At 43.9% G+C, this 14,947-nt stretch overlaps 1 protein-coding gene across 1 annotated transcript in view; it reads right to left on the bottom strand.

The window, feature by feature from the left end:
- Positions 1-1,008: 1,008 nt before the first annotated feature.
- Positions 1,009-14,947, bottom strand: part of LOC120065569 (rho GTPase-activating protein 40) — a 31,553-nt gene continuing 17,614 nt past the window's right edge. The window contains exons 6-15 of the mRNA XM_039016633.1: positions 13,461-13,626; positions 13,220-13,311; positions 13,006-13,083; positions 12,658-12,817; positions 7,801-7,883; positions 5,816-6,031; positions 5,473-5,616; positions 5,087-5,223; positions 4,844-4,899; positions 1,009-2,258 (exon numbers count right to left, since the gene is read on the bottom strand). Coding sequence (XP_038872561.1) covers positions 2,143-2,258; positions 4,844-4,899; positions 5,087-5,223; positions 5,473-5,616; positions 5,816-6,031; positions 7,801-7,883; positions 12,658-12,817; positions 13,006-13,083; positions 13,220-13,311; positions 13,461-13,626 — 1,248 coding nt within the window. The 3' untranslated portion in view covers positions 1,009-2,142. The remainder of the gene's footprint in view (positions 2,259-4,843; positions 4,900-5,086; positions 5,224-5,472; positions 5,617-5,815; positions 6,032-7,800; positions 7,884-12,657; positions 12,818-13,005; positions 13,084-13,219; positions 13,312-13,460; positions 13,627-14,947) is intronic.

Here is a 14,947-nt window from a genome sequence, read left to right as displayed (position 1 = left end):
GGTTGAATACTTTCCGAAGGCACTGTACCTACTGCAAAATATGGTGGTGGATCTTTGATGTTATGGGGTTATTTGCTTCCACTGGTCCTGAGGCCCTTGTTAAGGTCAACGTAATCATGGACTTCACCCAATACCAGGACATTTTAGCCCAAACTTGATTGCCTCTGCTAGGAGGCAGAAACTTGGCCGGAAGTAGATCGTCCATCAAGAGAATAACCTCAAGCACACATCAAAATCCACAAATAAATGGTCATAATATTATTTGTTACACAAAATCTCGTTCTCTGAACAATTCTATTAGTATAAAATAATACCATTTCCCAATTTCTTTAGTATACAATATAGCTCAGTATTTTGAATTATTTATTTCATACAGTCATTTTTGCTCATCTTTATCAATCATTTCAGACCCCACTGTAAATTCATGGTAGGTTGTCATGTCGTGGAAGATAATGTACATGGTGGTCACAGGAGGTTGGTGGCACCTTAGGACAGGCTCGTGGTAATGGCTGGATAGGAATCAATGGAATGGTATCAAATACATCAAACACATAGGTTCCATTTGTTTGATAGCATTCCATTATCTCCATTCCAGCTATTACTATGAGTCGTCCTTTCATCAACAGCCTCCACTGACGGCGGTGCATACTGATTCTAACATCTGAGCGTCATCAAAAACGTGTAAACACTATTAATAGATTTCATATACAGTGCCAGTCAAAAGTTTGGACACACCTACTCATTCAAGGGGTTTTCTTTATTTTTACTATTTTCCACATTGTAGAATAATAGCGAAGACATCACAACTATGAAATAACACATATGGAATCATGTAGTAACCAAAGAAAGTGTTAAACAAATACAAATATATTTCATATTTGAGATTCTTCAAAGTAGCCACCCTTTGCCTTGATGACAGCTTGCACACTTTTTGGCATTCTCTCAACCAGCTTCACCTGGAATGCTTTTCCAACAGTCTTTGAAGAATCTCAAATATAAAATATATTTTGATTTGTTTAACACTTGAGTAGGTGTGTTCAAACTTTTGACTGGAACTGTATGAAATGTATTTTAAAGAGGAACGGATGACAAATGGGTAATAGAAATAGAAAAGGAGGGATGCAGAGGTGGATCAAAATACAACTCATCAACAAAGGTACTGTATAAGAGCAAGAACACTGTAAAAGCCCCCCAAAAGACTGGATGAGCTAACATGACTTATGTTATTAACTATTTCAGCAACAAACATACCTATTCATTTCAAAGGACATTCATGACTACATACACGTACATACAGATAGACACATCCAATCAATTATAAATAGTCAATCAATCCATCGCCAGATTCAATACTTAAAATCCTTCATTCATCAAAAACAAAAATGAGAAAACAGAAACGAAGTCCAGCTTCACTCTCTGTTATTAAACAACAGTTCCCTTTAGAGGTTCAGTAGTAATGTCTTAAAGGCTGACCTTTGATCCCTTAAAAGAGAAGAAGGATCTCTGTCCTCTGCTCTGATTAGGGCTCCTATTGAGAGTCTACAGGGACAGGGCCCAAAGGCCCCAGAAAGAACAGAGCCAAAGTCATACACAAGGGACAGGACATAGGGCTATCAGCTCATTAGAGTCTCTGACTGTCCCCCTGTGAAAGAGGAAAAAAAAGGAAAACAGATATACTGTACATGTTCCACTCCCATTCCTTTTGTGATCAAATGTCCGAGAAGAAGGAATGGAGAGCTAGAAAAAAGAAAGAGAGAGAGTGAGAGAGAGGGAGTGAGAGAGACTCTGTGGCTGCTGTTGTAAGCAGCAGTGCATCAGATCCCCATCTGGGTTCCTGCGGGTGCTGGGAGGTGATTGGCTGAGAGCTGACAAGCCAAGAAGCAGCCTCAGACTCTCTTCCATTTGAAGGTGTGGAGGTGGAGTGTTTTTGAGCAGTAGCTCTCCCTCTCTGTCTCTCTCTCTGCTTTGCACCTCCTAGTCTGGTCTCCCCTGCATTGAGCAGAGGAAAGGGGGAGAGAGGGCTCAGTTTTGAGGTGGTTTGTTTTTTAACAGCAGCAGCAGCTTCCTCCTCCTGGTCTCCCTCCTCCTCTGGCTGGCTCTTGAAGATCCCTACTGGTCTCTCCCTTTGCCTGCGGCTGTCTCTTATTGGTGCAGCCCCCTGGCGGTGACCAGTGGTTTCAGTTTGATGACCCACTCCCCACTGGGGTTGGTGTTGTACAGGTCCAGGAGATGGGTCTCTGGGTCTAGGCAGTGTTCACCTATGGGACAGAACAGAACAACACAAGGCTGATTCAATCTTGAGGGACAGATTTTGTAATTTAACCATCAAACAGGCAAAGCATCATTACAGGACTAAGATCGAATCGTACTACACTGGCTCTGACGCTCGTCGGATGTGGGCCTGCAAACTATTACAGATTACAAAAAGGATGCACAGCCGAGAGCTGCCCAGTACCACGAGCCTACCAGACGAGCTAAATAACTTCTATGATCGCTTCAAGGCAAGTAACACTGAAACATGCATGAGAGCATCAGCTGTTCCGGACAACTGTATGATCACGCCTCCGCAGCCGATGTGAGTAAGACCTTTAAACAGGTCAACATTCACAAGGCCCCAGGGCCAGACGTATTACCAGGACATTTAGTCCGAGCATGCGCTGACCAACTGGCAAGTGTCTTCACTGACATTTTCAAGCTCTCCCAGTCTGAGTCTGTAATACCAACATGTTTCAAGCAGACCACCATAGTCCCTGTGCCCAAGAACACTAAGGTAACATGCCTAAATGACTACCGACCCGTAGCACTCACGTCTGTAGCCATGAAAGGCTGGTCATGTCTCAAATCAACACCATTATCCCAGAAACCCTAGACCCACTCCAATTTGCATACCGCACCCACAGATCCACAGATTATGCAATTTATATTGCACTCCACACTGCCTTTCACACCTGGACAAAAGGGACACCTATGTGAGAATGCTATTCATTGACTACAGCTCAGCGTTTCAACACCACAGTGCCCTTAAAAATCATCACTAAGCTAAGGACCCAGGGACTAAACACCTCCCTCTGCAACTGGATCCTGGACTTCCTGACGGGCCACCCCCAGGTGGTAAGGGTAGGTAACAACACATCCGCCACACTGATCCTCAACAAGGGGGCCCCTCAGGAGTGCATGCTCAATCCCTTCCTGTACTCCCTGTTCACTCATGACTGCACGGCCAGGCACGACTCCAACACCATCATTACGTTTGCCGACGACACAACAGTGGTAGGCCTGATCACCGACAACAATGAAACAGCCTATAGGAAGGAGGTCAGAGACCTGACCATGTGGTGCAAGGACAACAACCTCTCCCTCAACGTGATCAAGAGAAAGGAGATGATTGTGGACTACAGGAAAAAGAGGACTGAGCACGCCTCCATTCTCATCGACAGGGCTGTAGTGGAGCAGGTTGAGCGCTTCAAGTTCCTTGGCGTCCACATCACCAACAACTAACATGGTCCAAACACACCAAGACAGTCGTGAAGAGGGCACAACAAAACATATTCCCCCTCAGGAGAAAATATTTGGCGTTGGTCCTCAGATCCTCAAAATGTTTTAAAGCTGCACCATCGAGAGCATCCTGACCGGTTGCATCACTGCCTGGTATGGCATCTGCTCGGCCTGGGGCCAAGCTTCCTGCCATCCAGGACCTCTATACCAGGCGGTGTCAGAGGAAGGCCCTAAAAATGTTCAAAGACTCCAGCCATCCAAGTCATAGACTGTTCTCTCTGCTACTGCACGGCAAGTGGTACCGGAGCGCCAAGTCTAGGTCCAAGAGGCTCCTAAATAGCTTCTACCCCCAAGCCATAAGACTCCTGAACAGCTAATCAAATGGCTACTCAGACTATTTGCACTGCCCAGGAACACTGCTGCTACTCTCTGTTATTATCTGTGCATAGTCACTTTAATAACTCTACCTACATGTACATATTACTTCAATTACCTCGACACCACATTGACTCTGTACCGGTACCCCCTGTATATAGCCCTGCTCTTGTTATTTACCGCTGCTCTTTAATCATATGTTATTCTTATCTCTTACTTTTTTGGGGGTATTTTCTTAAAACTACATTGTTGGTTAAAGGGCTTGTAAGTAAGCATTTCACTGTAAGGTCTACACGTGTTGTATTCGGCGCATGTGACAAATACACATTTGATTTGATTTGATTCATACAGGTTACTGTCATTGAGATAAAATGTCTTCTGCAAGAGAGATGTTGAAAACAGTTTGAAACAGTGTTTTCTGCTTTACTGACAAAGCAGGTGCCAACTTTGCCCTTGGCGCAATCAGGTGAATGGGAATGGTTGAGTTCCGTGAACGCACGTACAAGGAAGTAGTGTGTATGAGTGGTCGGGTCTGTGAGAGCACAGTATCATACAGTAGATACATGTGTAAGAATGTGTCTGCTCCGATAACTGCAGATGCACACAGATGGCTCGCTCTCCCCCCCACCTGCTCCCCCTCTTTCAGTCTCTCCCCCTCTCTACGCCCCTTCTCTGTATCCAGTTCATTGCGTAAGGCCAGCGTAATCAGTTCAATGAGCAGAAAGACATGCAAATGTCAGAGTCACTCATGTAATTTTCCAATGTGGCTCTCAGCCTGAGAAGATAGCAAACCTGCATTCAATGCTATTTTAAATAATGTATTTAGCTGTGCTTGATTGAGCTTGCCTGTTGAAGTTGAACCAATAGAAAGAAAGCAAACACTCAAAGTATTTCAAAGAATTCAAATCGTTTTTGAAGCCAGGTCTGGTAAATAGTCTCACTACGGAGCAAAAGTTTGAGTTGTGGAACCTACCGATATTTCCTCCCACTTCATACATGGCACAGTCCGGGTGGGATACCGAACCGTTCCTATGATAAAGAACAAACAGATGCAATTGATTCTGTTAAAAACACTTTCAAAACGTCCACATTCTCCATTTCTACCCAGTGAGTAGGCAATGCAGTATTTCTGAAGCATTCCTTTTCTAAAATTGTGTGCTGGTCTATAGGGCTTTGTACTAAATGCATTTGATTGATTGATTGTAGTGTACTGTACCTCTTGGTGTTGTCGGAGCTGCAGAGGTGCCTGTGGAACTGAGCCAGCAGGTCTGAAGCCGTAGAGCTGATGTTAACCTGCACCTCCATGGTGCTGCTCATCAGATCTCCCACCTGGATCTTCACTGTACGACACGGCTGGTGGGGGGGGGGGGGGGGGGGGGGGAGATGAGGGAGGGGATAATAATCCAATCTTTCTGACATTTGACAGTTGCATCATTTAGCAGTCATCCAGAGCGACATGCAGTCTTCTGCTTATTTCATTCACATCCTTTACATGGGTGACCTTCGTTGAGATTAAAAATCTAATTTACAAGTGACAAGGGCCCAGGGCCTTCTTCTCCCAACCAACTCCACAACAAACGCCCTGGCCAGTTGAGAGCCTACCTCTGATGAGTTCTTGTCAGGTTTGTCCTTGCTGTCCTGGTGTATTTTCCTCAGCAGGTTCTTGATGCGTCGGTCGTAGAACTGGTACCTCCGGTTCCGGTTCTCATTCAGTTTTCGCACCTGGCTCATCAGGAAGTTCGGGATCTATAAGGGAGAAGCAATTTCATGAATTCACCCCGGTTCAGCTGTTCGACGGCATTTTCTTTACAGTAAGTGTGAGTTGCGTAACGTGAATCTACCACCCATCCTAGATGCTAAGGAGGAAGAAGATTAAAAAGATACTTGAATGCTGTGTTGTGTTTTGTTAGATGTTGGTGGTAGAGCCTGGAGGTCTTTAACTTACGGTCCAGAGCAAGTCCTGGTAGCGTATGAGGAGCCTCATGATGTCAGCAGCCTTCTCAGCCTGTCCCTTCTCCACTCCTGGCCCCCCGTCAGTGAGGCGGGAGGGCACAGCTTTGTGGAGGAACAGGTTAGGGGCCATGATGGTGGACACGGCCCACAGGTTCATGCGGTTCCTCCTCTCTCTGGACACCACCTTACTCAGGAACTCCAACAGAGCCTGTGAACGTTGATATGTTGTTATGGTTGAGATTAATATGGTTGATTTGAATGGTGGTAACCATAGGGAGATGTTGTTTTGTCTGATATAGACTGTGGATATCCCCTTCTGGGGAGCAATATAATTCTAATTAAAAAACAATGTTGACACATTTTTTAAATCATCAAGGTAGGGGCAAAGCAGACGTTTATACTTTAAATTGGATCAGATACTTTGAGTCATCCATTAAAAACTGTCAGCTAAAAGTGGCCTAGCTATGTGAAGGTATATACTGTATATATAAGCTAGAAACAGAGTGCCCTCTCATGCCATACGTGGAGGAGTTAACGCACACTTACAGATTACATTATGTCAGCGAGACATAGCATATCATTAATGCCCCTCCTACATTATGTTATGTACAGTGACGTCAGAAAAGATTCATACCCATTGACTCGTTCCACATTTTGTTGTGTTTCAGCCTGAATTCCAAATGGATTGAATGTTGTGTTTTCTCACCCATCTACACACAATACCCCATAATGACAAAGTGAAAACATGTTTTTAGTCATTTATGCAAATGTATTGAAAATGAAATACAGAAAGATCTAATTTACATAAGTATTCACACCCCTGAGTCAATAGTTTGTAGAAGTACCTTTGGCAGTGATTACTTTACTGAATAGTTGTACTCAGTAAAGTTTTGTATTGGATTTGCCCCAAACATAACACTTGGTATTCAAAACAAAAAGTGAATTGCTTTGCCACATTTCTTGCAGTATTACTTTAGTGCCTTATTGCAAACAGGATGCATGTTTTGGATTATGTTTTATTCTATACAGGCTTCCTGCTTTTCACTCTGTCAATTAGTTTAGTATTGTGCAGTAACTACAATGTTGTTGATCCATCCTCAGTTTTCTCCAATCACAGCCATTAAACTCTGTAACTGTTTTTAAGTCACAATTGGCCTCATGTTGAAATCCCTGAGTGGTTTCCTTCCTCTCCGGCAACTGAGTTAGGAAGGACGCCTGTATCTTTGTAGTGACTGGGTGTATTGATCCACTATCCAAAGTGTAACTAAGAACTTCACCATGCTCAAAGGGATATTCAATGTCTTTTTTTTAACCATCTACCAATATGTGCCATTCTTTGCAAGGCATTGGAAAACGTCCCTGGTCTTTGTGGTTGAATCTGTGTTTGAAATTCAAAGCTCGAGTGAGGGACCTTACAGATAATTGTATGTGTGGGGTACAGAGATGAGGTAGTCATGAAAAAATGATATATGTGACTTGTTAAGCAAATGTTTACTCCTGAACTTATTTAGGCTTGCCATAACAAAAGGTGTGAATACTTATTGACTCAGGACATTTCAGCTTTTACATTTTTTGTCATTTTTTAAAATTTCTACAAACATAATTCCACTTTGACATTATGGGGTATTGTGTGTAGGCCAGTGACAGAAAATATATATTTAATCCATTTTAAATTCAGGCTGTAACACAATTTTTTTTGTTTTTAAGTCAACAAGTGTGAATACTTTCTGAAGGCACTGTAAGTGTGAAAGTTCAAGATGTGCATGAGATTTAAAGTGCATCGCTATAGACATCTGGGTACCTCACGGAATAACTTAAGTCTACTACCTACTAAATCCTTCAGTAGCCACTTCCAATTCAAATACATTCTCTGGCTGAGTGCATGCAATCACAGTCCAGAGCCAATGTATTTATTAGGAGTAGACTGTATGAACAAATCGCTATTGCGCTTCCTCAGTTTGAAATCCATCAACATACCTTTAGTGTGTTTCTGTTAGGTTCAGGCAGTAGAAGAATGAGAAGGTTCAGAACATGTAGCTTCTGTTTCAGCTCAGGGATGTCTGGATAGGAGAGGACAGATAATTACTACCAGCATGCTATTTTTGTAGAGCAAACAGAGGATGAGGTGTGAATGAACTGAACGGACAGAAATGTATAAAACAATACAGAACACAATCAACAGAAAGGCAGAGTGTGAATGAACCATAATACTGTACATCTGAACTATGGCCTGGCTGGTCTCGGGGTAATGACGCAGCTTCCGGCACACATGCAGTGTCAGCATAGGTTTGAATCTGACCTACTGCCCTTTGACACAATCTCTCTCTATCTGTTCAATAAACTCAGAATACACCTTCATATACAGTACCAGTCAAAAGTTAGGACACACTTACTCATTCAAGGGTTTTTCTTTATTTTTTTACTATTTTCTACATTGTAGAATAATAGTGAAGACATCAAAACGATGAAATAACACATATGTAATCATGTAATAACCAAAAAAGTGTTAAACAAATCAAAATATATTTTTGATTCTTCAAGGTAGCCACCCTTTGCCTTGATGACAGCTTTGCACACTCTTTGCATTCTCTCAACCATCTTCACCTGGAATGCTCTTCTGACAGTCTTGAAGTAGTTCCCACATATGCTAAGCACTTGTTGGCTGCTTTTCCTTCACTCTGCGGTCCAACTCATCCCAAACCATCTATTTGTTAACCCTCCTGTTGTGTTTGTTTCATGTTTAATTAATTCTGTGTTCCCAGTCCAAAATCACCGCCCCATTATAGCTGATTATAAATCCAGAATAATACATATATTATCACCTAATGTTGTGTTAGATCTTTTTATCAACTTAAGTTCTAGTGAACATTACAAGTTTTGAACTTCTATTTGCTATTCATGGCCTGTAGGCCTCATTGACCTGAGCTCATACAACTCGTTTTTGAGTAAAAAAAAGCATAATGTATGGATTATTTTTACTATAACTAGTACTCAGATGAAACATATTGTGCCATTTATCACAGACTATTTTGTGTCAAAGTTTAACAAGGACTCTTTCCTCCTCACCATTGTCATGATCAAAGATATGATCAAGAGCCTCACATACAATATATCGTTTGGTCATTGTGCTGCCACAGAATGAATTGTGAGCAAGGCCTCAAAAAAGCTTTATATACCAGAGCTGCGAGAAAAGTTCTATATGTTATTGAAACAATGTTGCGATTGTTTGTGAGAATGGTTCCCGTGGGGGAAGGATTCTATTGGGGAAATGTTCCTGTGGGGGTTGCCATGGAAGCCAAGAAGTGGAGTGAGGTGTGTGTGTGTGTGTGTGTGTGTGTGTGCTCAAACACACATGCATGTGGGGGTCTGGGAGAGGAAGTGTGTCCATCTGTTGAATGGGCATGTGCCTGAACTCAATTTTATACACTAATTGTAGTTTCACCCATTCATTTCTAATGACCAGTCATTTTTTGACCGGGAACACCACAGGTGTTAAATAAATCAAGTTAAATAAAACACCGAAAATGTAATGAAAATCATCTAAATGTATTTTGTGTGTTCAGATGCCCTGTGTGGACAAAGTCATGGAACCTTATGACAATCAGATTAAATTGAACTACATTTTTCAGAGAGAAAATGTGTAAATCGGTCCAATTCGAACGGAACACAGCAGGAGGGTGTCACGACTTCCGCCGAAGTTGGTGCCTCTCCTTGTTCGGGCGGCGTTCGGCGCTCGTCGTCACCGGCTTTCTAGCTTCCACTGATCCATGTTTCTGTTTTCCATTTGTTATGTCTTGAGTGTACACACCTGGTTCCCATTATGTTATTATTATTTCCCTATTTACCCTCTGGTTCCCATTATGTTTTGTGCGTGATTGTTCCTGGTTTGTGTTAGTCTTTTGTGTTAGGGTTTGTGATCCCTGCGTGGATTTATTTTTCCTGATTATTTTCCAGAGTAAAGTTCGTTATTTTACTCAGTTCTGTGTCCTGTGCCTGACTCCATTCCCACCCCTGCACAACTAACACCTGACAGAGGGTTAAACACTTTTTTGGTTACTACATGATTCCATATGTGTTATTTCATACAATGTAGAAAATAGTAAAAAATGAAGAAAAACCCTGGAATGAGCAGGTGTGTCCACACTTTTGACTGGTACTGTATATATAGTGGGGCAAAAAAGTATTTAGTCAGCCACCAATTGTGCAAGTTCTCCCACTTAAAAAGATGAGAGAGGCCTGTAATTTTCATCATAGGTACACTTCAACTATGACAGACAAAACGAGAAAAAAAAATCCAGAAAATCACATTGTAGAATTTTTAATGAATTTATTTGCAAATTACGGTGGAAAATAAGTATTTGGTCAATAACAAAAGTTTATCTCAATACTTTGTTATATACCCTTTGTTGGCAATGACAGAGGTCAAATGTTTTCTGTAAGTCTTCACAAGGTTTTCACACACTGTTGTTGGTATTTTGGCCCATTCCTCCATGCAGATCTCCTCTAGAGCAGTGATGTTTTGGGGCTGTTGCTGGGCAACACGGACTTTCAACTCCCTCCAAAGATTTTCTATGGGGTTGAGATCTGGAGACTGGCTAGGCCACTCCAGGACCTTGAAATGCTTCTTACGAAGCCACTCCTTCGTTGCCCGGGCGGTGTGTTTGGGATCATTGTCATGCTGAAAGACCCAGCCACGTTTCATCTTCAATGCCCTTGCTGATGGAAGGAGGTTTTCACTCAAAATCTCACGATACATGGCCCCATTCATTCTTTCCTTTACACGGATCAGTCGTCCTGGTCCCTTTGCAGAAAAGCAGCCCCAAAGCATGATGTTTCCACCCCCATGCTTCACAGTAGGTATGGTGTTCTTTGGATGCAACTCAGCATTCTTTGTCCTCCAAACACGACGAGTTGAGTTTTTACCAAAAAGTTCTATTTTGGTTTAATCTGACCATATGACATTCTCCCAATCTTCTTCTGGATCATCCAAATGCTCTCTAGCAAACTTCAGACGGGCCTGGACATGTACTGGCTTAAGCAGGGGGACACGTCTGGCACTGCAGGATTTGAGTCCCTGGCGGCGTAGTGTGTTACTGATGGTAGGCTTTGTTACTTTGGTCCCAGCTTTCTGCAGGTCATTCACTAGGTCCTCCCGTGTGGTTCTGGGATTTTTGCTCACCGTTCTTGTGATCATTTTGACCCCACGGGGTGAGATCTTGCGTGGAGCCCCAGATCGAGGGAGATTATCAGTGGTCTTGTATGTCTTCCATTTCCTAATAATTGCTCCCACAGTTGATTTCTTCAAACCAAGCTGCTTACCTATTGCAGATTCAGTCTTCCCAGCCTGGGTGCAGGTCTACAATTTTGTTTCTGGTGTCCTTTGACAGCTCCTTGGTCTTGGCCATAGTGGAGTTTGGAGTGTGACTGTTCAAACAGGTGCCATTAATACAGGTAACGAGTGGAGGACAGAGGAGCCTCTTAAAGAAGAAGTTACAGGTCTGTGAGAGCCAGAAATCGTGCTTGTTTGTAGGTGACCAAATAATTATTTTCCACCGCAGTGGTCTAGGGCACTGCATCGCAGCGCTAGCTGCGCCACCAGAGTCTCTGGGTTTGCGCCCAGGCTCTGTCGCAGCCGGCCGCGACCGGGAGGTCCGTAGGGCGACGCACAATTGGCCTAGCATCGTCCGGGATAGGGAGGGTTTGGCCGGTAGGGATATCCTTGTCTCATCGCGCTCCAGCGAATCCTGTGGCGGGCCGGGCGCAGTGCGCGCTAACTGAGGGGGCCAGGTGCACGGTGTTTCCTCCGACACATTGGTGCGGCTGGCTTCCGGGTTGGAGGCGCGCTGTGTTAAGAAGCAGTGCGGCTTGGTTGGGTTGTGCTTCGGAGGACGCATGGCTTTCGACCTTCGTCTCTCCCGAGCCCGTACGGGAGTTGTAGCGATGAGACAAGATAGTAATTGCTAGCGATTGGATACCACGAAAATTGGGGAGAAAAGGGGGTAAAATTTAAATAAATAAAAAATAATAATAAAAATTAAAAAAATCCTACAATGTGATTTTCTGGATTTCTTTTCTCATTTTGTCAGTCATAGTTGAAGTGTACCTATGATGAAAATTACAGGCCTCTCTCATCTTTTTAAGTGGGAGAACTTTCACAATTGGTGGCTGACTAAATACTTTTTTGCCCCACTGTATATACTCTAACTCTAATTTCCTCTCCTTTAGCTCAACGATGATCTGATCTGCAGATAAAGAGGTGTCTAAAAATGATAAATATTCACCTCGCAAGCTAAAGGCCTAGCTAGTCGTCGTCAATCAGATCGTTATTCATTATGGTAGTCCATCATTACATCATTTCTTTAATGACATGAAATGGTACAGGAGGCGATTGCATTATTAGCACATTCCATTAGAACAGCTTAAAGGCTATTAAGTTGTTTATCTTCTCTTAGACCTTTAAGTACTAAGCACAAAAGAGATAAGCGTTTTTATATTCCGCTATCGGTACAGTAATAAAGACTTAGGTAATTATGCTTCATGCTTAGATAGTTATGACCATGCACACTACGGGTTGCGTGACTGAGCATGCAGGGTTATATTCTGCTATCGATACAGTAACGACACTCAGACACGTTGCCATGCTATATGCACAGTATGCAGGTCTTTGAAGGCCCGAGTAAATCACAGGCTACATCCTAACGAGCGTGTTACTCTGACTAACTGATGACCGATGAATCGGCACGTGTCTTGGTTCACATGGAGTTGATGCCGTGTATGAAATTCCTTGCACGAGAGGAACAAGCTGGTGTACGGTTTGTTGTTGCTCTGGCTCACCCCTGACAGCGCTGAATGTGTTGAGGAGCTCTGTGGTGAGCAGTGGAGAAGGCAGCTCTCTAATAAACTTCTTCACCAACGCTGCAGCGTCGTTAGAGCTGACCTCTTCCCAACTGAATCCTCCACTGTAGAAGTTCTGCTCCAGATCCTGCTGCAACTTCTAATAAAAACATGGGACAAAACAGACAAGATTCACTAAACAATACGTATAGTTCTGTGTGCTAGTTTCTCAGTCATATTCCTTCCTTCCATATGAATACTCAGAATATGACATGACCAAGAAATGGACAGGGAGGATATGAATGATTGTGGAAAAAAACGTGTCTGTTCATTCTGAAATGATCTCACCTTGATTCTGGACTGAGAGCCTGGAACCCGCAGAATGCCTTCTGAGTCGACTCCTCGCTTCTCCAGGAAAGAGAGCAGCTGTAGAGGAGAGGGAGAAATAGAAATAAACCTAAGAACAACAGCAGTCATGCAGCTCATCATGCTCTTGCATAGGTTTTCAATATACAGTAGATACTAGAAATGGGATGATGTTAACTAGAGCTGTTTAGCTTACCGCCTGCAGGATGAGAGGAGTGGTGGCCGTGGGCCTGACTTTCTGATCATTCTCCAACAGCGTGGCCAGGGGAACCCCATACAGGGCACTCTCTTTGAAGGAGAGAGCGAGAGAAAGGTTAGCATAGCCATCCTATGCAACTTTGCGTTCTCCTAGGGCTTGACACATGCGTTTAGCAGCAGAGACAGGAGAGGCATGGGGTGGGCATGCGTTCATGTCATGTCACAGGGAGTTCACATACCTCGTATCTTCCTCTTGTAGGTTTTGTGTCTCTTCACGTCGAGCTCCAGCAGGTCGCAGAGCGCTGTCATTTCGATGAGGGCCAGCTGACGAACTTTCTTCATGTCCTGATTGGACAGGTCCTGGATACGAGTCACACCCAGACGACACTGAGGGCAGGTCATCCTCTGTATGTGTGTGGGGGGTGGGGGGGGGGGGGGGGGGAGAGAATAGAAGCAAGGGATCAGAAACAGCAGGTTTTTTTTTGTTAAACATCTCTACATTTTTTCCTCTCTCTCTCTCTCTCTCTCTGTATGCAATGTCTATAACTCAAAGAATGAAAACAAAGATATTGTTGGCCTTGTGTGTTTACTTAACGTGTTCCATTTCAATTGCTCCTCCTGTGTCTCACTACGGGTAATGCCTCGTAGGGGAGGAGTCTCAGGAAGATCCCCCCCTGGTGATTGATATACGCCATTACCGTGGTGTTGTCTGATCTGATCGGGACATGGGCTCCCGAGTGGCACAGTGGTCTAAGGCACTGCATCTCCGTGCTTGAGGCGTCACTACAGACACCCTGGTTCGAATCCAGGCTGTATCACAACCGGCGGTGATTGGGAGTCGCATAGGACGGCGCATATTTGGCCCAGCGTTGTACGGGTTTGGCCGGTGTAGGCTGTCATTGTAAATAATAATTTGTTCTTAACTGACTTGCCTAGTTAAATAAAGATAAAATAAAAAATCCCCTCCAAGTAGGGCAGAGGTGCCAGGCGAACTGTCCTGAGCTCCAGCACATTGATGTGCTTACCACTCCATGGGGAGCTCCAGAGTCCGCTTGCTGCCATGCCTCTGAAGACTGCACCCCGACCTACTAGCAAGTCATTGGGGCACACTAGCTCCCTGTGGTGGACTCTGTTCAGTGTTACTCCCTCCAACAGGTAGAAAGGAGCGAGAGTGCCATTTCAACAGAGTCCTCACACATGCATTTGTTGCTGACAATGTCTGTGTTGTCTCTGGTATAGATGGTGAGATTGGAACCATCGCTGGAGTGGCCTGATGTGAAGAAGGCCCAGCGGAATCAACAGAGAAGCAGACGTGAGTAGGCCAAGTAACTTCTGGCACTCTAATACAGACACGGCTTGTCTATGTTTCTTCTCCAATCTCACCTGAGGTAGACGTGCTCTCATAAGAGTTGAGTCGATCAACAGGTCTTGTCCCTGTTTAGGGTGAGGCACAAGTCTTGAAAGAGCTTCAAGATTATCTTTGTGTCTGCTGTAGCTTGCTCTCTTGATTGAGCACACACCAGCCAGTTGTCCAGGTAGTTCAGCATTAGAATGCCCTAGGACATGACTGAGTCCATGGAGGCCGAACGGGAGGACTTTAAATTCGTAAGACACTCCTTTGAAGGCAAACCGGAGGTACTTTCATTGATCTCGAAGAACAGGAACGTGAAGTACGCATCCTTCAGGTCAAGCGTGGTGAACCATTGGCCGCTCTAGACTGCCTGAT

This window comes from Salvelinus namaycush, chromosome 20 (assembly GCF_016432855.1).
Source record: "Salvelinus namaycush isolate Seneca chromosome 20, SaNama_1.0, whole genome shotgun sequence".
NCBI lineage: Eukaryota > Metazoa > Chordata > Actinopteri > Salmoniformes > Salmonidae > Salvelinus > Salvelinus namaycush.
The sequence above is the reverse complement of the archived record's forward strand: the minus strand, read 5'-3'. Positions and strand labels throughout refer to the sequence as shown.